Here is a 27,962-nt window from a genome sequence, read left to right on the forward strand (position 1 = left end):
AGGTAAGACATGACCTATCTCAATCATGTGAATTAGAAAGAGTACGTGACCTGTGAGCTACAGCAATTGTATGTACCTCTGTTATCTATATACTGTGTCACCTTTTATATTAATCTTGTCTATGACGATAAGGCTATGTCCACATGATGGAATTTTTGCAGAATGTCTGCATGGAAAATTCTGCAGATAACGGGTACTAGGACCACTTTAAAATGTCTCATTAGACAGCAATGCATTTCTATGCAGATTTCGCAGGAAGAACTGACCAGTCAATTCTTCATGCCGGGCCTGAATCGGAAATTCCATGGTAAATGTTTCCTCTAAGGAAATTCCACCGCATGCATGATGCAGCAGAATCCTATTGAAAACAATGTGAAGGAGCCCCTAAGGCTTTCCTGCTATTTTTCTGTTTGTCATTTGTTGAGGCCACTGTATAATATTCATCGTCAGGGTGTATATGCTGCAATAAAAAAATAAAAATAAAAATAAAAATATGTTCACTTTAAGCCTTCTGGTGGAAATATTCAACTAATACTTCCTTGGTGTGTGAAATAAGGCAACTCGTCACATATGAGGTCAATGGGGCCTTATGGCTACATAGATGTGAAAAGGGCCTTACAGCTATGGTAGGAAACTGCAGTAACACACACGCAAAAAAAATAAAAAAATAAAAAATAAAAAAAATTGTAATACTGAACATAAAAAAATATCAGCTACAATGCTTCACAACACAACAAATGAGAAAGACATGTCAAAACTTTCAAATTTATATTCTCGGCTCATAATCCTGACATGACAGAAAATATAATAACTGCAAAGAGCCCAGACATCTCTGACATTTACGATCAAATCCCCCGGGGATTCCGTTTGATTGGATGATATACGGCCCAGGCCACGAGAACCAAGCAACATAATGAAGTAAGCAGGTATTGCAGCCCGCGTCTCTACTCTCCAACCTGAGATCACATCAATTAGATTAGGGCCTGCAGGAAGGAAAGCCTGGGATGTGACCACTTACATTACAGGACAATTATTTTATAAGAAGCCAAATAATATGCAGAGGGAACAACACAGGGCGGCTCCAAAAATTTCAAAAAAAATAATAATAATAATTATGATACCATTAGTAGTAGTGGTCGTATAAAACACTTAAAAATTCAGCATACTGCTTTAGATTTTTCAGAGAAATGCTTATCAAATAGGTATCACCATCTAAACTTAGATTTGCATCACACAGAATAAAAAAAAAAAAAAAAGATGCAAATCTTAGTGCAAAAAAGTGCGGGGTCCTTGGCAGGGGCATCCAGCAGTACAATTAACATATAAATAATTTAATTACCAGAAATTGCCCTAAACTATAGTGGGAACTTATGCACGCTTATAGTAGTGCTGGATAAAAGTGTGGGGCATGCTGATAGTAAAAGATTAAGGACAGAAAGCTGATAAGGCAATAAAGAAAATGATACCTGGCCTAGTCAATGGCTGTTTACAAAGTTATAAAATTATGTTTTACTTCTATGCTCAGTCATAGAGGGCAGGCAGCGCTGCAGCTTTTTATAGAGAAGTCAAAATGATGACAAATCCAGCCACAATCGAGATCTAATTGGCGATGGTGCTCCAGAGTGGTGGGAAAATGGGCATTTAAGGTAACTGTGAACACTTTGGGTTTGCTTGCTGTAGATTTACTGGTTGTTGTTGACTTTGTAACATATTTACAAACATTTTATATAAAAACAGCTTATAAACATAAAAGGATGAGAAAGAGAAGAAAGCAATATCACCTTGGCCACAATCTGCACTTCGTAATTTACATTTGTGCTCTATATTGGACCGGCACAACACCAGATAAACAGGTCACATCAAACTAATCTGATCAGACAAACCATCCTAACCAACGTCCAGCCAAACCCTGCAAGTGTCCACAAAGCCATCTGCATGCAGCGACACAACGAAGTGATCAGGTCACAACACTAATGTCCACTACTGTGCTCAGACTAAGCATTAACAACAAAAAACGACATATAAAAGTCATAGAATTTCACTCGCCTATCACGTTAGATTTTTTTTTTTATTTTTTTTTAGGTTTGTTGTTCCAAGACAACCAAGACAAATAATACCATATTTTTGTTTGGTGCGTCCTATACGGCGAATACACATTAAAACCGGCGGTCCCTGCGGCCATCAACAGCCGGGACCCACGGCTAATACAGGACATCACCGATCGCGGTGATGCCCTGTATTAACCCTTCAGACACGGCGATCAAAGTTGACCGCCGCGTCTGAAGCGAAAGTGACACTAACCCGGCTGCTTAGTCGGGCTGTTCAGGACTGCCGCGGTGAAATCGCGGCATCCCCCATAGCTTACAGGACACCGGGAGGGACCTTACCTGCCTCCTTGGTGTCTGCTCCGTGCCGGGATCCCCTGCATGGCTGGCGCTCTCCTTCGTCTTCGTTACGTTGTTGCGCACGCCGTCCCGTCATCCAATAGGCGGCGACGGAGAGCGAGGATACCGGGCAGCAGACGTTCCGGAGCGACGCGGACACCCCGGGGACGTGGCGACAGCGATGGAGGGCGACATCCAGGGCAGCGGTGACTAGCAGTGACTGATACGGAGCAGCGGGGACACGCGAGTACTACCTCCTATACCAGTTGTCTTCAACCTGCGGACCTCCAGATGTTGCAAAACTACAACTACAACTGCTGGGAGTTGTAGTTTTGCAACATCTGAAGGTCCGCAGGTTGAAGATCACTGTCCTATACTTTACATTGTATTTGGTTCAGAATCTTTATTTTCTAGATTTGTATGCTTTAAAATTGGGCGCGTCTTATATGCCTAAAAATACGGTAAATAAATACAGATAAAACGTAACACTTCAGACAAAACTGCTACACTGTGCCATTGTAGGATTTACACATTTTTAGGTTTCAACAATTATTTTTGCATAAAAAAGTAAATTCCAATATCATCCTACTATGGCTGGTTGGGAAACACTGCACTAAAGAATAACACCACATGTGAATATCTAAAGATAAATTTCCTATATAACCAGACAAGACTTGCCGTTCAGTATTCTAGGCAGGCGTAAACTATTTGAGGTCTTCCTCACTCAGACCTGTTTCTATTGTAATTTTTTGGTATTTTCAGATGGTGACAAGTTAATCTGTCGAACAATAATTATTGCAATAGGACTCAAATGTCTCGCTGCGTTATTGGATGAGGTTTTTATTGGCATTCTCTGCCTCTCATATTTCACAGATTCCAAGAGGAAAACAGTGAAAGAGAAATTAAGGGAGATATCAAAGAAAGGATCTTTAATTATTAAACCCAGAGAAGCAGTGCGTGTGGGAATAAGGCAATGTCACTGATTCCTGAATGAAGGCTAATTACGTTTGATGTCTGCGCTTTCTTTGAAGAGCGGATAAAACGGCGATGAACTCTAATCACAAGGTTTCATATTCTCGGAGGCTCTAATGCTCTGTAAATATTGATTTGACTCTGAATGGGAGATGGGTTTGGAATAAACCCCATAGCAATGTTAATTAGGATTAGTGAAAGTTGTGTGTTTTTGTTTATTCAGTCAAAACTTCCCATCGTCAACGGTTGTCTCCTTAAAATTCATAGAAATTGGACTGACAGCTTTACCTGACTCGTCAGCTCTGCAGAACCCAGCGCCGGTTATGCCATTTATTATCTGGTTATTAAGAGTTCTGAGAAATCATAAACCGTATGAATAAATGTTTCAGTGAGGGACTCAAAATCTGGCTACATAAAGTGCAGAATACCTGGGAGGGAAATGCATCAAGTGGGAACGTATTCATGTTTTTCAAATCTCTCCATTTTCATCAGGTTCAAACCAAATTACTGAATATTAAAAGAGGTTATCCAACCTTACAGATTTGATGGCCTATCCTCAGGTTAAGCCATCAATATTAGATTGGTACGGATCCAGCTCCCGTGCCCCCTGCTGACCGGCTGTTTCATAAAACTGCAGCACATCAGGGAGCACGGTAGCTTCTACAATGTTTATTTCTTCTTGTCTTTGCATCATTATATTATTTGCTGTGGCAGTACAAGGAACTGCAACGTATGGGGATGCAGGGGAAAGGAGAAAAACATTGGAGAAGCAGTAGTGTTCACAGGGGCGACATGGCCCCATTCAAAAAGTTCATTGGCTGGGATCTTTTATTGATAACCTATAATGAAAGGCCATCAATTACATAGGGCTGGGTAACCTCTAATAGAAGTAAGAGGAATTGGTGGTAGAGCTGATGTGACATGCCAAAAATCTCCATTTCTGTCTCTGCACATTCGCCCAGAAGCATTGTGGCATGTTTTCTGACAAGTCACATCAACTATGTTCACAGACACAAAAATGAGGCATACAAAGAAAAGAAGACTGTACCCTACTGTCAATCACGGAGGAGGCGCAGTAATATTTTGGGGCTGCTTTGCTGCATCTTGCACAGGATGTCTTGAATCTCTTCAGGGCACAATGAAATCTGAAGACTACCAAGGCATTCTGGGGGAAAACGTGCTGCCCAGTGTCAAGAAGCTTGGTCATCATCATAGGTCATGGGTCCTTCAACAAGATAATGACCCAAATAAACATCCAAAAATGGCTGAGAGCAAAACAATGGAATATTGTGAAGAGGCTTCAATGAACTCTGATCTGAATCCTGTAGAAAATCTGAAGATGGAGCTTAACCTTGCGGTCTGGAGAAGACACCTTCACACCTGAGACAGCTGGAGCAGGATCTTATGAGGAGTGGGCCAAGATACCTGCAGTCTGGAGTAGACACCTTCACACCTGAGACAGCTGGAGCAGGATCTTATGAGGAGTGGGCCAAGATACCTGCAGTCTGGAGAAGACACCTTCACACCTGAGAAAGCTGGAGCAGTATATTATGAGGAGTGGACCAAGATACCTGCAGTCTGGAGAAGACACCTTCACACCTGAGACAGCTGGAGCAGGATCTTATGAGGAGTGGGCTTAGATACCTGCAGTCTGGAAAAGACACCTTCACACCTGAGACAGCTGGAGCAGTATATTATGAGGAGTGGACCAAGATACCTGCAGTCTGGAGAAGACACCTTCACACCTGAGACAGCTGTAGCAGGATCTTATGAGGACTGGGCCAAGATACCTGCAGTCTGGAGAAGACACCTTTACACCTGAGACAGCTGGAGCAGGATCTTATGAGGAGTGGGCCAAGATACCTGCAGTCTGGAGAAGATATCTTCACACCTGAGACAGCTGGAGCAGGATCTTATGAGGAGTGGGCCAAGATACCTGCAGTCTGGAGAAGACACCTTCACACCTGAGACAGCTGGAGCAGGATCTTATGATGAGTGGGCCAAGATACCTGCAGTCTGGAGAAGACACCTTCACACTTGAGACATCTGGAGCAGGATCTTATGAGGAGTGGCCAAGATACCTGCAGTCTGGAGAAGACACCTTCACACCTGAGACAGCTGGAGCAGGATCTTATGAGGAGTGGGCCAAGGTACCTGCAGTCTGGAGAAGACACCTTCATACCGGAGAAAGCTGGAGCAGGATCTTATGAGGAGTGGGCCAAGATACCTGCAGTCTGGAGAAGACATCTTCACACCTGAGACTGCTGGAGTAGGATCTTATGAGGAGTAGGACAAGATACCTGCAGTCTGGAGAAGACATCTTCACACCTGAGACTGCTGGAGTAGGATCTTATGAGGAGTAGGACAAGATACCCTACACACCTGAGAAAGTTGGAGTAGTATCTTATGAGGAGTGGGCCAAGATACATGATGACAAGAGCAGAAGTCTCATTGAGAGATACAGAATTCTCTGGACTGTAGTGACTGCCCCAAAAGATTGTGCAACAAAATATAACATTCAGATACCATAATTTTTGTCCAGGCCAGTTTTATCAATTTGTGTTTTTTTTTATTTATTTTTTTATAATTCTGCTGAACCCCAATCCAAAAGAAATGTTTGATTTTAATTAGTTGATTTTCAACTTCACCTAGATGGCATATTACAAAAAATTCTCATGAATGCATCTAGTACAGTCCATGGGCTATTCTAAAGAAATACATTTTTAGGATCCTTGAAGCATTTTACATTGCATAAACCAGCCTTGAACAATCTAAGTAACTAAAAAAATAAATAAATACGGTAAATAGAAAGCTAAAATAATTTTGGAGAAGCTAAATTTAGAGATGCACAGCAGGTGGGCTGAGGCTAGAATTAGGATGAGAAATTGTTTGTGACATGCAAATGTCTATAATAACACGCCATTCCTCACGCTCATTTACTTTATAATGAAAACCCACAAAATCTTCATTAAACATGGAGTAGTTTCCATAGAATTGAACAAAATAAAGTTCTGGAGCATTTGAGTAAAATTGAGTGTAACAAATGGTACTCCGTATTCAAGAAATGTATTCTAAGCAGGCAATTACACTAAATGAGATTAATGAACGCAACTGTCAACGTCAGAGTTATTAAGTCACCGCAGAGACAGGAATATCAATAACAAAAAAAGTTTCTTTAATGTTATCTCTAGAGGATATTTTCTAAAAATGACCACTTAAATAGGCTTTTCCGGATTTCCTATGCATTTAAAAAATCTGTTTAACTGCAGCCTGGACTCTTAGAGAATGAATGAGAGTCCTGCTTTACCCTGCCCACACAGAGTGTCCGCTCCTCCTGTAGGAGTCTATATATGGGAAGAGCTCTCAGTCAATATCTTAGTGTGGGCTTAGGAGTACATGAATATATCCCATTAGAAGGGGCAAGGCTCAAGAAGAAAATGTGTGGCAAAATTTATACTAATACTTTTGGCACACACTATCGGTATAATCTCAGTCAACTAATTGTATAAACTATTAAAACAGTATTTAAAGATGTGCAAAACTTAAACAGCATCTGCCACTGTGAAAAATGTACCAGCCATACAGTGGTATATCAGCCTGTTTGGGCAATAAATACCCTGTGAGATAGTGCCATTAGACAGTGAAAATGTTGAGTGGACACGCTAAGTTTTTACTGTCTAAGGTCCCTTTTACACGTGGCGATTATCAGCTGAACAGTCCAATATAGCCCTGTGTAAGAATGCCAGCGTTCTGCCGACAAGCAAATGTTTATGGTCGTCTTGACCCCACAAGAATAATCATTGCTCGTTGGGTGCATATCTCCAGATGTAAAAAAAAAGAGGACACAAAGACAAATATTGATGGTACAAAGGGATGCACAACTAATTAACAATTATTCAGGTAGCCCTGCCTGCATGATGGTCTACGAGATCATTGCTCAATTACAGAGAGGCTTGGGCCATTTAATTGGGCCCTAAGGCTTCGTAAATCTGTCCCTATATGTTGCCCTCAAATAGCGTAGACTAGGAGGTCTGACAAATAGATGCTAAAGAATTAATGTTAGTATATTTTGGGAAAGGGGAGGAGGTACAGTGAAACAGACCATCAAAAACTGCATTGGAAAGTGGTCTACTAAAAGCGCTGGAAAAGTATTACTGTAATTTGCCATACATTAGACAACATAATAAATGCTGGCACTCTACTAGCGAGTGGCTTCAAGCATTGTATAGTTCTTGAATGCACCAGTCCCCCAAAAGACCATCTCCACCTGAAACTAAACAAAAGATGCAAGTGGACATATTGTGATAGTCTCTTGAAAAACATCTATACATATGATAGACGATTACACAGTCTTAAAGTTTGGAGTTTGGTATATATATGTATTTTTTTAATATGACTTGGATTTACATAAAAATAGTCCATATTTTTAAGCTCCCTACAAGTCTTTTTACAGGAGTCTAGGTCATTATCTGCATAAGATTTCCTTAACCATTGAAGAGAAGAGAAATTATTCAAAGTGATCAAAGGAAAAGCTCACATCCAACTTGCAAGATTCACAAAACCTACCAATTCAACAGGAATTAAATATAATTACAGACTACTCTGGGGGAAATATGATACAAGGACATATATCTTTCGAGCACACAAAGAATCCTCCTTTTGTCCTACTTTAAATAATATAAGATGCTCTGTGAAAAGGGTAAGCCCTGTTAGTCGTAGCGAAGCCCATAATAAAGTGGACTTATCATTACGGCCTAATTCAGACACTACAATTGAGACTTTGGGGGGAGGGAATTTATTACGATAACATTATGGGTTTCACGCATGGGACAGAAATTGTTGAACTTTTCAGTCCAAAGGTTTCACGAGTGTCTAAATTTACATGTTTCCAAAGAAAATTTCATCATTTATGTCTTATCTCCTGACAATGACAACATTCAAAGAACAAATCTAAGGCAAATGGGAAGTAACAAAGACGCGTTTACAAAGTCTTTTCCATCTGGTCAAGAAGTCAACGTAAACCCAGAAGAAGACAGGTAGCAATTCCACATTAAAGACAACACAAAATAAACTAGGGTGGCAGTATTCAATACATGACACATAGACCTTCTAACAAAAAAAAGTGCTCATCATTAAACATGGAAAGTACAAGAAAATCGTGTGAACGCAAACGTGCACTCTGTCCAACTCCAGCTGAGAGAAAGGCTGAGGATATGCCAAATGCCTTTTATTCCATTTATTAATGTCATTAGCCAGATTTCACTCAAAAACTTGGCCTACATATATGTCCCACAGGATGCTACTTTTGGGGCTCCTTGAGGAATTTCTAATGGTGGAGCTCAATTGAAATCACTATCCAATGTCTGTCTCATAGGTACTTTGTTGCCTGTATCAATTGCCAGAAAAACACTCACTTACCTAATAAGCCCTACTCTGTGCCCAGAAAATCAGAACAGAAGTGGAAAAAACCCGTAAAGCTTCAAGTGCAATTACAATAATCATAGAAATCTGTGAGAATTGTCAGTGAAGAAGAACAAACCCTCACCTAGCTGTATGGCCGCCATTCTTGTTAAGAGGCACAAAGTTGGTCTTCCTCCATCCCATGTGGTGTAACTAAAAAATTTTCATTATCTTTCTTGTAAAGAAAGATAATGCGCCCCCTCCCATAGGTGCCCCCCTCAAGCCACGCCCCCTCCTATAGACTGATGGGGCGTGGCATAACATCGTGAGAGGCGTGGCCGTGACATCACATCACAGCATTCTAAATAAACACTGGGTGCGCACAGAGATCGCGGGGGTCCCAGCTGTGGTACACCCGTGATCAGACATCTTATCCCCTTTCTTTTGGATAGGGGATAGGATGTCTAGAGGCGGAGTACCCCTTTAACATGACTGTTAATGTCTATGCTGTTAAGCAAGCAAAACCATTCTGTAGTATTTTCATCAAAATCGTACAGTCAACTGAAAATCCTGCCCATCACGCACTGGCATCCACATGCTGAAGTCACAACATGGGAACATACCCTTTATCTCACTGAATAACTTCATGCAACTTAGGAAGCAGAATGCAAGGGTGTATACTAAAGGACACAGACAGCTACAACATCAGCATAGTAAGAAGGGAACAGGGATGAAAAAAAAAATAAAATAAATAAAGAAAAGGGCCGGCAACATGACATGTTCATCAGGCCGCCGTACTCCTTTCCACATACAGACTTGACATTTAAAAAGAAAAAAAAAAGAAAAATTATATATATATATATATATATATATATATATATATATATATATATATCTCTATATCTCTATATCTCTGTAGTCAGTTTTTTTCATCTTCATTCCTTCTCTTTTGTAGGAATGATAAGATTTGTGCAATGAAAGGTTATCTTTGTGACAGAGAGAACCGCTTTTCATAGACAAATATGTGGCGGTATTGTTTCCCATCAGATTTGGACAAGGTTATCTGTGCCATGATGCAATTGAAGTCTCATTTCCTGGAAAGGGATTTTCAGCCGAACATTTATTCCCTGCTTTAAAAAATAATGCATGTAATTATACGTGCCCTGCCAAAGCCAATGGAAGCGAGTAGCTTGTGTAATAAAGCAGCCAACACGTGAGTGCCACTCACTGTACCCCTGCCCGTCCTGTACAAAAGCTGCATGGCTTACTTAGTTACTTTGTCCTAATAAAAGTCACCAAGAAGAAGACGAATACCGAAAGAGCAAAAGAAGATGAATACCGAAAGAGAATTAGGAAAAAGGAATAGGAGCCGAGCTAAACCTGTAACCAGGGACAAGTGAGAATTGGAGTCATTGATCACATTCTGACACTTCTTTTTCAGCAGTAAGTGGAGCTAATGTGCAGACGTTCCAAAGATATGCGCAGAAAGTTGAAGTGAAAACTTTGTAGTTAATTATGAGGCGGTTACCGCTACTTCAAAGCAATAAGTGCTACAGAGAAAACACAGATAAGAGGCAAATGAAAGTGAGAACTTCATCGTAGGACATTAGCGCTTCTTTAAAATAACAATATGGCTTGGTGCACAAGAAAACCTTCTAGATGTGTACGGCATGTGTGAGTGCCCTCCGCCTCTGTTTTCTAAAGAAAATGATATTAGAGGAAACCATCTTTTACATGACCACATCCCAATTACACTGTGATTATTTGCTTTATATCATGTGAGAGGAGAATAAATAACCTTTACCAAACAGAACGGGTCTGTTCTAATGTTCAGACTTTTATGCAACTTTTTAAATCAAACTCAGCAATGGATTGAAAAATAAGTGAAAGTCTGCCAGTCATTTCAGGTGACTTGTTGGGATAAGTGTGTACATGAGAAGCAGCACTATTTCTGGCCATTATATAATATTAATATATGATATTTGTTAGCATATTTCTGCTCCACAGGCTTCATCTCTATTTTGTAGTTCTCCCAGAGCTGTTGGATGGAGCTTCCTCCACCCTTCTTAGATTTCTATTGTTTATCTTGCAGACACAGGACAAGGTTGAACTTACATGACTGGAACCCTAGCTATGCTTTTATTTCTCTTCCCATCCTCTATATTAGTAGATTATAGATCGTAATAGTTTTAAGGGCTCATTTGGTGACAAATTTCCTTTTATTCAGCTATGTAAAAGTAATCAACTTTATCTATTATACCAACTTTATCTATTTTATTCAGTTTCTAAGAATGTTGACTGACCATTAAAACAGTTGTATTCAAAACCAATAATGTTTGTTACTAATTAATGTTTCTTTACTATAGAGGGCAGGGAGGCATGGTGGTAAATATTGTATGATTTAAAACGTGTTCCTGACATATATAAAAGGGCAAAACCTGGTGAGAGGTTCCATTTAAAGGGGTATCGAACATCAGGTAGCTTTAGTAATTAACCCCTTCATGACTCTGGGTTTTTACGTTTTTGCACTCTTGTTTTTTCCTCTTTACCTTTAAAAAATCATAACTCTCAATTTTGCGCATAAAAATCCATATGATGGCTTATTTTTGCACCACTAATTCTACTTTGTAATGACATCAGTAATTTTACCCAAAAATCTACGGTGAAATGGGAAAAAAAATTATTGTGCGACAAAATTGAAGAAAAAACACAATTTTGTAAATTTTGGGGGCTTCTGTTTCTACATAGTACATTTTACTGTAAAAATGACACCTTCTCTTTATTCTGTAGGTCCATACGGTTAACCCCTTAAGGACTCAGCCCATTTTGGCCTTAAGGACTCAGACAATTTAATTTTTACGTTTTCATTTTTTCCTCCTCGCCTTCTAAAAATCATAACTCTTTTATATTTTCATCCACAGACTAGTATGAGGGCTTGTTTTTTCCGCGACCAGTTGTCCTTTGTAATGACATCACTCATTATATCATAAAATGTATGGCGCAACCAAAAAACACTATTTTTGTGGGGAAATTAAAACGAAAAACGCAATTTTGCTAATTTTGGAAGGTTTTGTTTTCACGCCGTACAATTTCTGGTAAAAATGACATGTGTTCTTTATTCTGAGGGTCAATACGATTAAAATGATACCCATTATTATATACTTTTATATTATTGTTGCGCTTAAAAAAAAATCACAAACTTTTTAACCAAATTAGTACGTTTATAATCCCTTTATTTTGATGACCTATAACTTTTTTATTTTTCCGTATAAGCGGCGGTATGGGGGCTCATTTTTTGCGCCATGATCTGTACTTTTCTTTGATACCACATTTGCATATACAAAACTTTTAATACATTTTTTATAATTTTTTTTAAATAAAATGTATTAAAAAAGTAGGAATTTGGGACTTTTTTAATTTTTTTTCGTTCACGCTGTTTACCGTACGGGATCATTAACATTTTATTTTAATAGTTCGGACATTTACGCATGCGGCGATACCAAATATGTCTATAAAAAATGTTTTTTACGCTTTTTGGGGGTAAAATAGGAAAAAAACGGACGTTTTACTTTATTGGGGGAGGGGATTTTTCACTTTTTTTTTACTTTTACTTTTACATTTTTTTTTACACTTGAATAGTCCCCATAGGGGACTATTCATAGCAATACCATGATTGCTAATACTGATCTGTTCTATGTATAGGACATAGAACAGATCAGTATTATCGGTCATCTCCTGCTCTGGTCTGCTCGATCACAGACCAGAGCAGGAGACGCCGGGAGCCGCACGGAGGAAGGAGAGGGGACCTCCGTGCGGTGTTTTGAATGATCGGATCCCCGCAGCAGCGCTGCGGGCGATCCGATCGTTCATTTTAATCGCGAACTGCCGCAGATGCCGGGATCTGTATTGATCCCGGCACCTGAGGGGTTAATGGCGGACGCCCGCGAGATCGCGGGCGTCGGCCATTGCCGGCGGGTCCCTGGCTGCGATCAGCAGCCGGGATCAGCCGCGCATGACACGGGCATCGCTCCGATGCCCGCGGTTATGCTTAGGACGTAAATGTACGTCCTGGTGCGTTAAGTACCACCTCACCAGGACGTACATTTACGTCCTGCGTCCTTAAGGGGTTAAAATGATCCCCTACTTATATAGGTTTGATTTTATCGTACTTCTGGAAAAAATCATAACTACATGCAGGAAAATTTATGTGTTTAAAATTGTCATCTTCTGAACCCTATAACTTTTTTATTTTTCCGCTTACCGGGCGGTATGAGGACTCATTTTTGGGCCGTGATCTGAAGTTCCATTTTTGTATGGATCTGACTTTTTGATCGATTAAAAAAAAAAAATTTCTATGATCTAAAAAGTGACCAAAAAGACGCTATTGTGTACTTTGCAATTTTTGGGCGCATACGCCATTGACCGTGCGGTTTCATTAAAGATATATTTTTATAATTCAGACAATTCCACATGTGGCAATACCACATGTTTATTTACACTTTTTTTTTTAAATTGGGAAAAGGGGGGTGATTCTTACTTTTATTAGGGAAGGGGTTAAATGATCTTAATTCACTTTTTTCTCGCAATATTATAGCCCCATAGGGGACTATAACATGCAGTAAATTTGATCTCTCATTACTGTTCAACGCTATGCCATAGCATAGTATTGATCAGTGTTTCTGCCGCTTGACTGCTCATGCCTGGATATCAGGCTCAGAGAAGTCATTCGGCAATCGGACACCGAGGAGGCAGGTAAGGCACCCTCCTCATGTCCTCCACCTGTTCGGGACGCCTTGATTTCGCCACTGCAGTCCCAAACAGCCCACTGAACTACCCGGCACTTCTTAGCTTTCACCCTAGATGCGGCGATCAACTTTGAACACTGCATTTAAAGGGTTAATCGCGCGCGGCACAGAGATCAGTGCCAAGCGCTATTAGCCAGGGGTCTCGGACCTAAAGGGTTAATAGTGTGCGGCACAAAGATCAGTGCCACGCGCTATTAGCCACGGGTCTCGGCCGTTGCTAGGTGTCAGGCCCGACCGGCTATGACACTGGGTCAAACCGTGGCCCTGAGTTCTAGAAAGGGAAAGGACCCAGGATGTACCAGTATGTCTTGGGTAGGGAAGGGGTTAAGTGTCATATAGTAATGGACATGCTTACCAAGGATCTGTGCTTGTGTTGGTGGTAAATAGCCGTGTCCTGTGTCCCTCATTACTCTATTGGCATGCTTTTTTTTTAAAACTGGCTACTTGTCGTTTTTGTAGCCTCCCTCAGACAACAATCTGTAGTTTGAGACTTGCATACTTCTTTTCCTCCCACACAGCAGTCGCCCCAACCATTGCAGCCCAGCCCTGCTGCCTTTGATCACGACTTGCCCGACATCAACAGACATACAAGCTGTGGATCTGTGTGAGGATGAATGCACATGTGCCCCGGTAACATCATCGGGCGGCTGGCTTTACACACAACAGGCGATGCAGCCAAGCCCCCTTTCAGCACCTGACTTGTGATGTATTGTCTGGGGCTGCACAGCAAGCTTGGAAAGGTCCGAGACCATACTTATTTTGCAATAAAAAATAATGAACTTCCGGGGAATAAAATGACAAAGATTCAGTAGCAGCCACCAAACACAGGTAGGTGAAGTATATGAGTGAGGGTGCATTCACAACCCGTTTTTGCAATACAGTTCCCGTATACATTTTCAATGTGAAAACCGTATGGAACCGTATTGAAAACTGTATTTTTGGTCCGGGTCAAAAACTGTAATAAACGGTATACTTTTAGTCCGGTTTTGAGTAATCAGTTTTTCCTCAAAAACCTGATACGGGAACTGTATTGCAAAAACATGGTGTGAATGCAGCCTAACTAGACTAACTTGCAGCACTTTTCTCATATTCAAAGAACCAAAAACCCCGGAATGAAAGCTCACATTAGCATTGAGGTTTCCTCTTATTTTTTGTGGAATTTTTGTGGCATAATTGCAATCTCTTTTCATCCAGGTTCATTTCTTTCCTGGATGAGGCTATGAGCAAATTGTGAATGTGAAGCCAAGCAATGAAACACAGAAAGCTATTCTGGCGCCAGTAAAAGCGACTAAACCCCTTCTGGAGATCTCAGCAGTTAACAAGATTTTTATCAACTGGTTGTAGCTGACACCAGTGAACGCTGCTCAGAGCCAATATTCTCCTGTCAAAGCTCAACAATAATACAGGATGGCCGTATGGAGCAAGGACACACCAAGACTGATAAGACTAAACAGAAGGATAAGAGCATAATCGGACACAGTGGGAAATGAGGACATGTAGGAAAAATGATTGTTTATTTTATATACATACAGATGTAATAGTGTATATCGGGATATCCTGATGCACCAGAGATCAAGAAAAAGGCCAGTAAGGATATGTTTCCACTTTTTTGGGGGGCAAAAACGCCAATAAAAACGCCCATTCTGCCGCATTGCTTTTTTTTGGGTGAAAAAACAATGTGGCCAGATGTTAGCTGCAAGTAAATAGGTAACTGCAAAATGCCATATCCACTCGGCGTTTTTCAGTTTGGCTTTTTTTTTATCCTTTTGGCGTTTTTCTGCTATTTTGGGCAGTTTTTCAAAAACGACCTCTTGTTGAGACTGGTGTTTTTTTCGGGAAAATCTTGGTGTCTTCCTCCCATAGAAGTCTGTGGGAGTGAAAAAACGTCAAGAAAAATGCCATGTGGGTTTTAACTTACGCGTTTTTGCAGGCGGTTTTTATTCTTTTTTGGACTTTAGCGATCCAAAAAAGTGATGGAGATACCTTTTTTATAAAAAATTTTGTAGGGTACCATTTAAAAAAAAAAAAAACGATAAAGATACAGTAGTGATTGAAAAAATTGTACAGGGTGGCCATTTATATGGATACACCTTAATAAAATGGGAATGGTTGGTGATATTAACTTCCTGTTTGTGGCACATTTGTATATGTGAGGGGAGAAACTTTTCAAGATGGGTGGTTACCATGAAATCCATTTTGAAATCTGCCATTTTGAATCCAACTTATGTTTTTTTTCAATAGGAAGAGGGTCATGTGACACATCAAACTTATTGGGAATTTCACAAGAAAAACCATGATATGCTTGGTTTTAACGTAACTTTATTCTTTCATGAGTTATTTACAAGTTTCTGACCACTTATAAAATGTGTTCAATGTGCTGCCCATTGTGTTGGATTGTCAGTGCAATCCTCTTCTCTATATACTGCTATATACTACTAAATACACTGCAGGAGAAATGCTAGCACAGGCTTCCAGTATCCGTATACACTGCTATATACTACTATATACACCGCAGGAGAAACGCTAGCACAGGCTTCCAGTATCCGTAGTTTCAGGTGCTGCACATCTCGTACTGACCCACGACGACCAATCCACTTTCCAGGAAACTGTTCATCTAGGAATGCTCGGACCTGACACCCATAATGTGGTGGTCACCATCTTGCTGGAAAAACTCAGGGAACGTGCCAGCTTCAGTGTATAAAGAGGGAAACACATCATCATGTAGCAATTTCGCATATCCAGTGGCCTTGAGGTTTCCATTGATGAAGAATGGCCCCACTATCTGTGTACCCCATATACCACACCATACCATCAATTTTTGTGTTCCAACAGTCTTGGAGGGATCTATCCAATGTGGGTTAGTGTCAGACCAAAAGCGGTGGTTTTGTTTGTTAACTTCACCATTCACATAAAAGTTTCCTCATCACTGAACAAAATTTTCTGCGTAAACTGAGGGTCCTGTTCCAATTTTTGTTTTGCCCCTTCTGCAGCACCTGAAACTACGGATACTGGAAGCCTGTGCTAGCATTTCTCCTGCGGTGTATATAGTAGTATATAGCAGTGTATATGGATACTGGAAGCCTGTGCTAGCATTTCTCCTGCGGTGTATATAGTAGTATATAGCAGTGTATACGGATACTGGAAGCCTGTGCTAGCATTTCTCCTGCGGTGTATATAGTAGTATATAGCAGTGTATACGGATACTGGAAGCCTGTGCTAGCATTTCTCCTGCAGTGTATATAGTAGTATATAGCAGTGTATACGGATACTGGAAGCCTGTGCTAGCATTTCTCCTGTGGTGTAGCTATCAGTGTGTGAAGAGTGGGAGAAGAGGATTGCACTGACAATCCAACACAATGGGCAGCACATAGAACACATTTTATAAGTGGTCAGAAACTTGTAAATAACTCATGAAAGAATAAAGTTACATTAAAACCAAGCACATCATTGTTTTTCTTGTGAAATTCCCAATAAGTTTGATGTGGCACATGACCCTCTTCCTATTGAAAAAACAAAAGTTGGATTCAAAATGGCCGCCATGGTCACCACCCATCTTGAAAAGTTTCCCCCCTCACATATACTAATGTGCTACAAACAGGAAGTTAATATCACCAACCATTCTATTAAGGTGTATCCATATAAACGACCCACCCTGTATTTAAATAAATTTATCTTTTGAAAACAAAATTTTAATTTTTAAACAGGGATCAATTTGTGTGCGCGGGCAGGGCACTAAAAATCTAGCCGACAATAATAAAAATGTAGTGTGTGTTTTTTTTAACTTTTTTTTGGTAGTACTACTACTCCCAGCATGGAACACATTGTTCCATGATGGGAGTAGTAGTACCTGTACTAATTAACAGATCGCCCATTGCGATCCTCCTGTATAATGTATAGATGTGGCGGCCGCTCTTCTACGGTCCCCTGCACTGCCGTGTATATACACCTATTCATATTTTCCGAAGAGAGCTGTGATTGGCAAGATGGTTCCAGCCAATCACAACTCTCTGTGGGAAATATGAATAGGTGTATATATACGTCAGTGCAGAGGACCATATAAGACCGCCCACATCCATTATACAGTAGGATCACAGATGGTGTCAGCAGTGACACTCGCTGCAATCTGGTTATATATCTACTGCCCAGTAAGAACTTACAGTGAGCCTGCAATGTGTATACGATATACACACTGGTGGCTCACTTTACCCCTTGCTGAGCTGTGCGCTATGCGCCAGCCCAGAAAGGAAAGAGTTAACTTACACTGCTGGACAGTGTAGGTTAGAAACATAGAATATGTCGGCAGATAAGAACCATTTGGCCCATCTAGTCTGCCCAATAATCTGAATCCTATCAATAGTCCCTGGCCCTATCTTATATGAAGGATAGCCTTATGCTTATCCCATGCATGCTTAATCTCCTTCACTGTATTTGCAGCGACCACTTCTACAGGAAGGCTATTCCATGCATCCACTACTCTCTCTGCCCCTCTAATTTAAAACTATGTCCTCCTGTGGTAGTTTTTGATGTTTTTTTATCTCCTCTCCTCCTTTACCGTGTTGATTCCCTTTATGTATTTAAAAGTCTCTATCATATCCCCTCTGTCTCTTCTTTCCTCTATATATGTTAAAGGGGTTATCAAGGAAAAAACTTTTTTTTATATATCAACTGGCTCCAGAAAGTTAAACAGATTTGTAAATTACTTCTATTAAAAAATCTTAATCCTTTCAGTACTTATGAGCTTATGAGTTATTTTCTGTCTAAGAGCTCTCTGATGGCATGTGTCTTAGGAACCGCCCAGTTTATAAGAGGTTTGCTATGGGGATTTGCTTCTAAACTGGGCAGTTCCCGAGACACGTGTCATCAGAGAACACTTAGAAAAGAACAACCTTAACTTCAGAAGCTCATAAGTACTGAAAGGATTAAGATTTTTTAATAGAAGTAATTTACAAATCTGTTTAACTTTCTGGAGCCAGTTGATATATATATAAAAAAAAGTTTTTTCCTGGATAACCCCTTTAAAGGGGTACTCCGCCCCTAGACATCTTATCCCCTATCAAAAGGATAGGGGATAAGATGTCAGCTTGCCGCGGTCCCGCCGCTGGGGAGTCCGGGGATCCCCGCTGCGGCACCGTGCTATCATTACAGCACAGAGCGAGTTCGCTCTGCACGGAATGACGTGCGATACAGGGGACGGAGCAGCGTGATGTCATGGCTCCGCCCCTCGTGACATCACGGCCCGTCCCCTTAATGAAAGTCTATGGCAGGGGGCGTGACGACCGCCACGCCCCCTCCCATAGACTTGTATTGAAAGGGGCGGAGCTGTGACATCACAAGGGGCGGAGCGATGACCTAACAATGCTCCGGCCCCTGTATTGCCCGTCATTACGTGCAGAGCGAACTCGCTCTGTGCTGTAATGATAGCGCAGTGCCGCAGCGGGGATCCTGCAATCCATGTACTAGTTTAGTATCTTCTCTGAACTCTCTCTAGAGTATCTATATCCTTTTGGAGATACGGCCTCCAGTACTGCGCACAATACTCCAATTGAGGTCTCACCAGTGTTCTGTACAGCGGCATGAGCACTTCTCTCTTTCTACTGCTTATACCTCTCCCTATACATCCAAGCATTCTGCTAGTGTTTCCTGCTGCTCTATTACATTGTCTTCCTACCTTTAAGTCTTCTGAAATAATTACTCCTAAATCCCTGTCCTCAGATACTGAGGTCAGGACTTTGTCAAATATTCTATATTCTGCCTGAGGGTTTTTACGCCCCAGGTGCATTATCTTGCACTTATCCACATAAAATTTCAGTTGCCAGAGTTCTGACCATTCATCTAGTTTTCCTAAACCCTTTTCCTTTTGGTGTATCCCTCCAGGAACATCAACCCTGTTACATATATTTGTGTCATCAGCAAAAAGACATACCTTATCATTGAGATCTTTTGAGATATCACTAATCAAGATATTAAACAAAATTGGTCCCAGTAACAAGACCTTGCTCTGAATATTCTCCATTGACTACAACCCTCTTGTCTGTCACTCAGCCACTGCCTAATCCACTCAACAATATGGGAGTCCAAGCTCAATGACTGTAGTTTATTGACAAGTCTTCTATGGGGGACAGTGTCAAAAGCCTTACTAAAATCTAGATATGCTAGGTCTACTGCCCCTCCGTCATCTATTATTTTAGTCACCAAGTCAAAAAAAATCAATAAGATTTGTTTGACATGATCTCCCTGAAGTAAACCCATGTTGCTTTTCATTTTGCTATCCATGGGATTTTAGATGTTCCACAATCCTATCCTTTAGTAGGGTTTCCATTAATTTCCCCACTATTGATGTCAGACTTACTGGCCTATAGTTGCTTGATTCCTCCTTACTACCTTTCTTGTGAATGGGCACGACATTTGCTAATTTCCAATCTTCCGACATTCCCTTTGGGCGGTATACACTATATACAGCTATCTATAGATATATAGATGTATATAGCTGTATATAGTGTATACAGAAGAAGAAGTCCGCTTACTTCCCTCCAGTCCCGGCTTGGTCTGTGTAGCTTCGCCCCTAGTGATTACGTCATCAGGAGCAGAGCTTCAGACGGGAGCCAGGCTGGTAAGGGTGTGAGGTTCTGTTTACATTGTACATTTTGTAAAATGTGAACAGACCCTGCCAGTGTTCTACCAGACAGGGAGACTCCAGCTGTTGCTGAACTACAACTCACAGCATGCCCAGATAGCCAAAGGCTGTCTAGGCGTGCTGGTAGTTGTAGTTTTGCAACAATTGGAGGCTCCCTGTTTGGGAAGACATTGCATTATGGGCGCTCTCCCCAGCGGACAGCGCCTAAAATGTCCTTATTTTTTGTGTTTTTTTTCTTCTGGTTTCAGATCAGTGTATGCAGAGGATTATCATGGATTTGGAAGACTTCTGCAGATGAACTGGATTTTTCTTTTAATAAAACAGCTAACGAGGGCTGTGGGTGTATTTTTAAAACAAAATAATGTTTCCAGTGTGTCGTGTTTTTTTTTTTTTTTTTTGAATTTTCAGGTTTAGTAGTGGAAGCCGTCTTATTGACTGAATTCATTACTTAGCCAGGGCTTGCCGTTGGCCCCAAAAGTAGCTAGCACTAACCCCCCCAATTATTACCCCGGTACCCACCGCCACAGGGGTACCAACAGGCCTGGAGTGTCAAAAACGGCATTCCTGGGTCTAGGTGGTAACAGGCTGGCGTTATTTAGGCTGGGGAGGGGCAGCAACTATTGTCCTCGCCCACACTGGTAACGTCAGGCTTGGTTGGTATCTGGCTGAGAATAAAAATACAGGGAACCCTATGCTTTTATTAATTTTTTTTATTTATTCATTCTTTTAAAACGCGTAGGGTTCCCCGTATTTTTATTCTCAGCCAGATACCAGCCAAGCAGCAACAGTCTGACATTACCAGGGTAACTTCAGGAGTGCAGTATAATCTCTGACCCCTCCAGGTATCAAGATTAAGCTGTCTACATTTGTAGCACGGACAAGTATGTATTACAGCAGTATTTTCCAAACAGTGTGTCTCCAGCTGTTGCAAAACTACAACTCCCAGCATGCCCGGACAGCAAAAGGCTGTCTGGGAATGCTGGGAGTTGTAGTTCTGCAACAACTGGAGACATTTTGTTTGTAAAACAATGCATTACATTGATATAGAAGCAGTATGCATATACTATTGAAGTAAAAATTTCGGTAAAAAAAAAAAACGTAATGGGCTATAGTGACTTTTGATATAGGGTAGGGTCATACGTATTTCACGCTGGGCATGCACCGATGGCAGTCACAAGAATGAACTCCCTCTTGCGGCTGAGTAGTTCGCTTGTAGCATACGATTTCCCACTGCACATCTGCTAAAAGCAGGCACTGTGTCTATGGCGGGAAATCCACCGCTACAAGCGGACACGCAGAGCTATCCAGCGACAGCAGGTAGGTTGATCTTGTGACTGCTGTCGGTGCATCGACAGTGTTAAACATGCTGCGGATACGCTCTGTGTGACCCTACCCTTCATGGTATTATTACACAAAGTTAATAAATAGGGAGGTACTGAGTAGCCAAAGGGGTCAAGAATGGCAAAGCCACATAATATTCTGGTAGGCATAGTATACTGGGAGGTGTAGTAAGGTCACATACACAACCATATAATTATACGTTTGAATTACTCCACACATTCCGCAGTGCTGTACATAGCTTGTCATCACCCAGATCGGTCCTCTAAATTCCAAATTCAACGATCAGTAGGTTTTGGAGTGTGGAAGGAAACTGAAGACCCATAAGGTAAACAAGGGGAGATCCTGAGAACATACAAACTCCTTGCAAATTATGTTCTTGATGCTATTTGAACCAAGGACCCCAATGTCACAAAACAAATAAAAAATGACATATCATGTCCATGTGTCATAGAGGCATCTCCAAGCGTCAACTAAGCCCGGGGCTTTAAAGCCGGCTACATCATGAATAACACAGAGCTGGCCTACGTGTTGCGGCCTTTTGTAGTTATCCCGTGCATGCACCAATGATGTGTATTACTGCTGGTGTAACACGAGTCAGGGAGGTTCAAAATCACTCACAGACTGACCGCACATGCGCCATAATACGTAATGCACTATGTGTGTCAGTCATCAAGAGTAGAGGGCGTGATGTCAACAGAGAGTGTTGCAGTCTTGGGGCACAGAGGACACTGGGCCACACCTCTCTGACACCCAGGTATGGCATTTAAAAAAAAAAAAAAGCTTCTTTTATATATAAAGCTAAAAAAAAAAAAAAAAAAAATCACTCCACAATCACAAAAGTGATGTGAAACTGGGTTTCCTACAATAGAGAATTCCTTTATGGCTGGGCTTTATATAGTTACACAGGCCAAAGATCATGGTGACACAAACCAGATAAAGAAAGTGAATGTGAGTCCTTGATGTAGTCCCAGAGAACATGTATTCTGTATGGCTTACAATGGCTTTAAAGGGGTAGTCCAGTGGTGAAAAACGTATCCACTATCCTAAGGATAGGGGATAAGTTTGAGATCTCGGGGGGTCCGACCGCTGGGGCCCCCTGCGATCTCTCTGTACAGGGCCCCGGCTCTCCGGCCAGATAGCGGGTGTCGACCCCCGCACGAAGCGGCGGCCGACACGCCCCCTCAATAAATCTCAATAGAAGAGCCGGAGATTGCCGAAGGCAGCGCTTCGGCTCTGCCATAGAGTTGTATTGAGGGGGCGTGTCGGCTACCGCTTCGTGTGGAGGTCGACACGCCCCCTTCCCGCGGGCTGTCGGGGCTCCGTACAGGAGATCGCAGGGGGCCCCAGCAGTTGGACCCCCGCGATCTGCAACTTATCCCCTATCCTTAAGATAGGGGATAAGTTGTTCACCACTGAGTCACCACTGGACTACTCCTTTAACTATAGGCCTTTATTTTTGCACCATCCTTTTTGAATCCCGCTGTACCACTACGTTTTACTAAAGGGGTCTTTCAGTGTACGTTGCATGCACCTTATAAATAGCTTTCTTTTGTCTCCCGCGTGGCTTTATGACTCCTTACTGACTTCTAATACCACATATCGCAAAGTAAGGGGAATGTTACCAGATATATGCAACAAATATACAGGCTTACAATGAACTATCAAAATATTCCCTATATTTTTCCAAAGCCATTTGAATGATAAAATGAGGCATTCAGCACAACCCTGGCGTATGTGATGAGAGTGGCAGCAATTGTGTATTTGCATTATGCCTGTGGATCGGGGGATGGTTCTCATTCAGTTTGTGCTGTCTGAAAAGATTGTGTTTCATCACATCTCTCTCTTTGTAAATGTAAGCAATGTGTTTCTAAACAGATTTTATCCCCAAAGACTCAATCTAAAAAAAGAAAATAACTGCAATATGAAAATGGATGCAGCGAGCTGCTTCTACATGGCCGAGCTGCCGCTCGGCCATGTAGAAGCCTCTCGCTGGATCCATTTTCATATTGCAGTTATTTTCTTTTTTTAGATCGAGTCTTTGGGGATTAAATCTGTATCCCCATTTCTTTTTTTAAAAGCCTGGGATTCGCTATATGGAGACAACCGCTTTCCTTAGCAGCCGGCACCCGCTCACCGCCTTACATCCCGTTTGATCTGCCAAATTGCTCATTAGGATTGCCAATTTTCACCTGCGCCTTGTGTTCCGACTCCAGCGGGGAATAAACATCAGTTTGCTTTAACAATCATCAGCTGCGCACTCCCCACCTACACCCGGAGAACGAGAGAAACACATCAACATCTAGTTACTGGCAGCGGCTCTACAGGGACCGGGGCAGGAGAAAGACTTGCAAATTTGTATACAAAGATTTTAATAGGGATGGGATTAGTGTGTATTAGGCCAATGTGCCATCATCAATGCAGTTGTACATTATTGCCATTATAAGAAAACTTGCATTAGAAATTGTAAAGCCTTATAGAGACATGTCAGAAGCTTGGACTGGTGGGTGTATATGTGCCAAGGCCCCCAACGATCACTAAATTTAAAGGGGTACTTTAGGCAACTATACCCACAGCACACTCTTTCCTACTCCTCAACAAATTGAATTGTGTAAATAACATTCATTAGCTATATAGAGCAGTTTCTCCTGTTTGGTTATCACTTACAAAAGCAAGGTAATTACTAGGGTTCGACCGATTATCGGATTGGCCGATGTTATCGGCCGATATTGACGATTTTGTAAGTTATCGGTATCGGCACCTAACCTTGCCGATAATGCCAATAATATGCCGTCATTACATCATTGTGCCGGTGCCTGGAGATCACGTCCCCGCGGCTATCACTCCCACTGCATGAACGGAGCAGGGTCTGAGAAAGCTGACAGAGAGCTGCTATGGTACAGGGGAATTAAGCAGAACTTGCATAGAAAAGGGCAAATTATAAGTGAGGGGCACATGTCGGGGGCATTATATGTGAGGAACAAAGGACATGGGGCATTATATTTGGGGGTCCTGCTCTATAACCTGATATCTGCAGATTTTACTGTACTGTATATATATCATCTGCTCAGCTCCTCCTGCTCTATAACATGATACCTGCAGATTGTACTGTATTGTATATATCATCTGCTCAGCTCCTCCTGCTCTATAACATGATACCTGCAGATTGTACTGTATTGTATATATATATCATCTGCTCAGCTCCTCCTGCTCTATAACATGATACCTGCAGATTGTACTGTATTGTATATATCATCTGCTCAGCTCCTCCTGCTCTATAACATACCTGCAGATTGTTCTGTATTGTATATATCATCTGCTCAGCTCCTCCTGCTCTATAACATGTTATCTGCAGATTGTGCTGTATTGTATATATCATCTGCTCAGCTCCTCCTGCTCTATAACATGATACCTGCAGATTGTTCTGTATTGTATATATCATCTGCTCAGCTCCTCCTGCTCTATAACATGATACCTGCAGATTGTACTGTATTGTATATATCATCTGCTCAGCTCCTCCTGCTCTATGACATGATACCTGCAGATTGTTCTGTATTGTATATATCATCTGCTCAGCTCCTCCTGCTCTATAATATGATACCTGCAGATTGTTCTGTATTGTATATATCATGTGCTCAGCTCCTCCTGCTCTATAACATGATACCTGCAGATTGTTCTGTATTGTATATATCATCTGCTGAGCTCCTCCTGCTTTATATCATGATACCTGCATAATGGGCTGTATTTTCAGTGCGACAGGTTCCCATTAACACTAACTTTAAAGAAATCAACTTTTATAGGTAGAATTAACATTTTGTCATTAACCTAGTGTACATATTGCTCAAAATAATATCCACTTTATTTTAATTTATTTTTTTTGCAAGTTTATGTTGCAAACCAGAATTTATAAACTCTCTTTCGTGGGAGTAAGCCTGATCACATCCTTCATTGTGACGCCAGCTGGATGTACAGATGTAAGTTTTCCCAGTGCCCAATTACAAGATGCAGCCGGGACCCAAATTAAAGCCCTTCAGACTCAGTCATAAAAAAGCCATAAAGCACAATGAACATTTCTTTCTATGCTACACTATGTGAGTGGTCCTTATAATTAATAGCGCAGGCTATTTACGCCATTCAGAAGCATTGTACATCTTCTCTGCTCTTTCAAATTTAATTGTGTTGGTTACGTAAATGTCTTCATAATGCCTAACATATTACTAGGCTTTTGTGTCAAGCTAAATGAGCCAGCGGTTCTTCAAAGAAAAACCATGGGCAAAATGTGGGAAATCAAGAATGTATGACCAAAAAAATATGCAATTTCAGTTGCGCAGCACTGAATGTACAAGCACCTCTTCAGTCACTGTGACCTACGCCACTTGCTCAGAGCGTTCTGCACTCAGGACATTGTCTGCTACTTATGTAAACCCTCGATCATCTCCGTAGTCGATTAACTATTAATACAACATCCATTTATTTACTGATTCCTGCAAAGTTTATCGTCTCCAGCGGTCAACCTAGAGAAAAAACGGACATTGTAGACAAAACAAGATGAGAACTGGGAATTTCCTAAGTATTCACAGTGCGGAAACTAGCTGCTTTTCACTTTCTTACTAAAAAAGTTATATGGAGATTGGTCTTTGAAGGGGTAGTCCAGGATTTTATGTTAGGACAATCCTTGATCCCCAAGCCCTCCACCTTCATGCCAACATAGTTTAAAGGAGTTATCCTTTGGATAGGGGATATGATGTTTTTGACCAGATAAGGAATAAGATGTTTTTGCCCGGATAACCCCTTTAAGTGTCTTCAAAACATGTGGCAGAGCTGAGCCATGTTGCTGGAGTACGTGGCAGTTTCGTACACCGATGCCGTTAATGATTGGCTGAGCAGGTCATCATTGCCAAGACATGACAGTCTCAGAAGAAGTAAGAAGAGTGATCAACGGGAGCCAAGAGGGGACCCAGGTACTCAAGTACTTTCTATGGCTCCTGGACAACCCTTTAGACAATTTCCTAAAATGCACCAGGCGTCCAGACTTCTTTCCATCAGGTAAGAAAGAGCATCAAACACAACTTATAAAGATATATTCAGAACCGATTTTTATTTTTGTTTTTTATTTTCTTTTTAAAATCACTACATTCTACCTACTTGCTCGCAGAACTGAAGGGGTGACCTCGATTTCACTTGTTGCTTGGTAAGGCTGGAAGGCTGACATACTGTTCGTTCCAAGTTCACTGCCAAAGATTTCTGGGCTCTGAGTGCCGGTAGAACTTGCGCTTGTGCCATCTCCCCCATGATGTGGATCTTGTTCTTCATATATAGCAACAAGCTGTTGATGAAAGAAAATAAAGAACTTGTCACATTCAAGGCATGGTGAACAGAATGCTGGCAAGATACGTCCTCCTAGCAAACAATAACACAGAAGGCAATAGATGCTGCCACCAAGTCAAACATACTGTAATAGAGGAACAGGCAAAACTGGTTATAGATTTATTACACATATCTCACTTTAGCATATAAAGATTTACTTTACTAATATACACATGAAATCCTGCATGACTGTAACCAGAGTCATATATAAACCAGGAAACTGCTTTGAATTTTCTAAATTTCTGCACAATCTTAAAAAAAAAATAAATAAATAAATAAATAAAAAAAACATCACAAATACCTATTTTGTTAGTTTAGATGTTTTACCTGCAGCTTAAAACATCATCAATCGGCTATAGTAAAAATGAATGGAAAGGAATCAATATATTGTGGAATACTGAATGGGCAAACACAACCTTATAGAAAGGGGAAATCCATTAAAAAGGTCACTGATATATGGGAGAAGATACAAGTTAAAGTGTGATCTTGCACTGGCATGGAATTCAAGAACAAAAAAAGGCTCTGTAAAATCAAGAGCATCCATGAGGTGCTGTATATGGTACAGATGAGAGGCCCCCCATAACCATGTAACGCTCTACAGCTAATAAACGTGTCCCTACTCCATAAATTGTTTTCACTCCAACACTTGGTCGGCTGACACCTATTCCTAGATTTAAGAAACATGTAAATATCTGAGTTGCCCTTGCACTCACTTGCTACTGGGAGAACAGAGATGTCCTACAGAAAGAAAACTGAGTGACGGTGCACACGCCTGATCGCAGCGCAATTCACTGGGCAGAAATCGGGACTTGAGAAGAGCGAATATTTACTAAATTATTTTGCGTCCCATTCATTCATGTTTGTTGGGTTCAATTGGAATCTTGTTCAGATTAAACAGTAGTACAGGAACAGGGAAGCATGCAGTGTATACCGGGTCACTCTGCCCCTAGACATCTCATCCACTATCCAAAGGATAGGGGATAAGATGTCTGATCGCGGGGGTCCCCAGCGGCTGCAGCACCCTAAACATCAGGTGCACAGAGCGAACTTCACTCCATGCCG

The 27,962-nt window shown here is 41.2% G+C and overlaps 1 protein-coding gene across 12 annotated transcripts in view; it reads right to left on the bottom strand.

The window, feature by feature from the left end:
* Nucleotides 1-27,962, bottom strand: part of PARD3 (par-3 family cell polarity regulator) — a 613,817-nt gene that overhangs the window by 406,592 nt on the left and 179,263 nt on the right. For all 12 annotated transcript variants that reach the window (XM_056519476.1, XM_056519478.1, XM_056519469.1 and 9 more), the window contains exon 3: nucleotides 26,679-26,859. In XM_056519476.1, coding sequence (XP_056375451.1) covers nucleotides 26,679-26,859 — 181 coding nt within the window. The remainder of the gene's footprint in view (nucleotides 1-26,678; nucleotides 26,860-27,962) is intronic.

This window comes from Hyla sarda, chromosome 5 (assembly GCF_029499605.1).
Source record: "Hyla sarda isolate aHylSar1 chromosome 5, aHylSar1.hap1, whole genome shotgun sequence".
Taxonomy (NCBI): Eukaryota; Metazoa; Chordata; class Amphibia; order Anura; family Hylidae; genus Hyla; species Hyla sarda.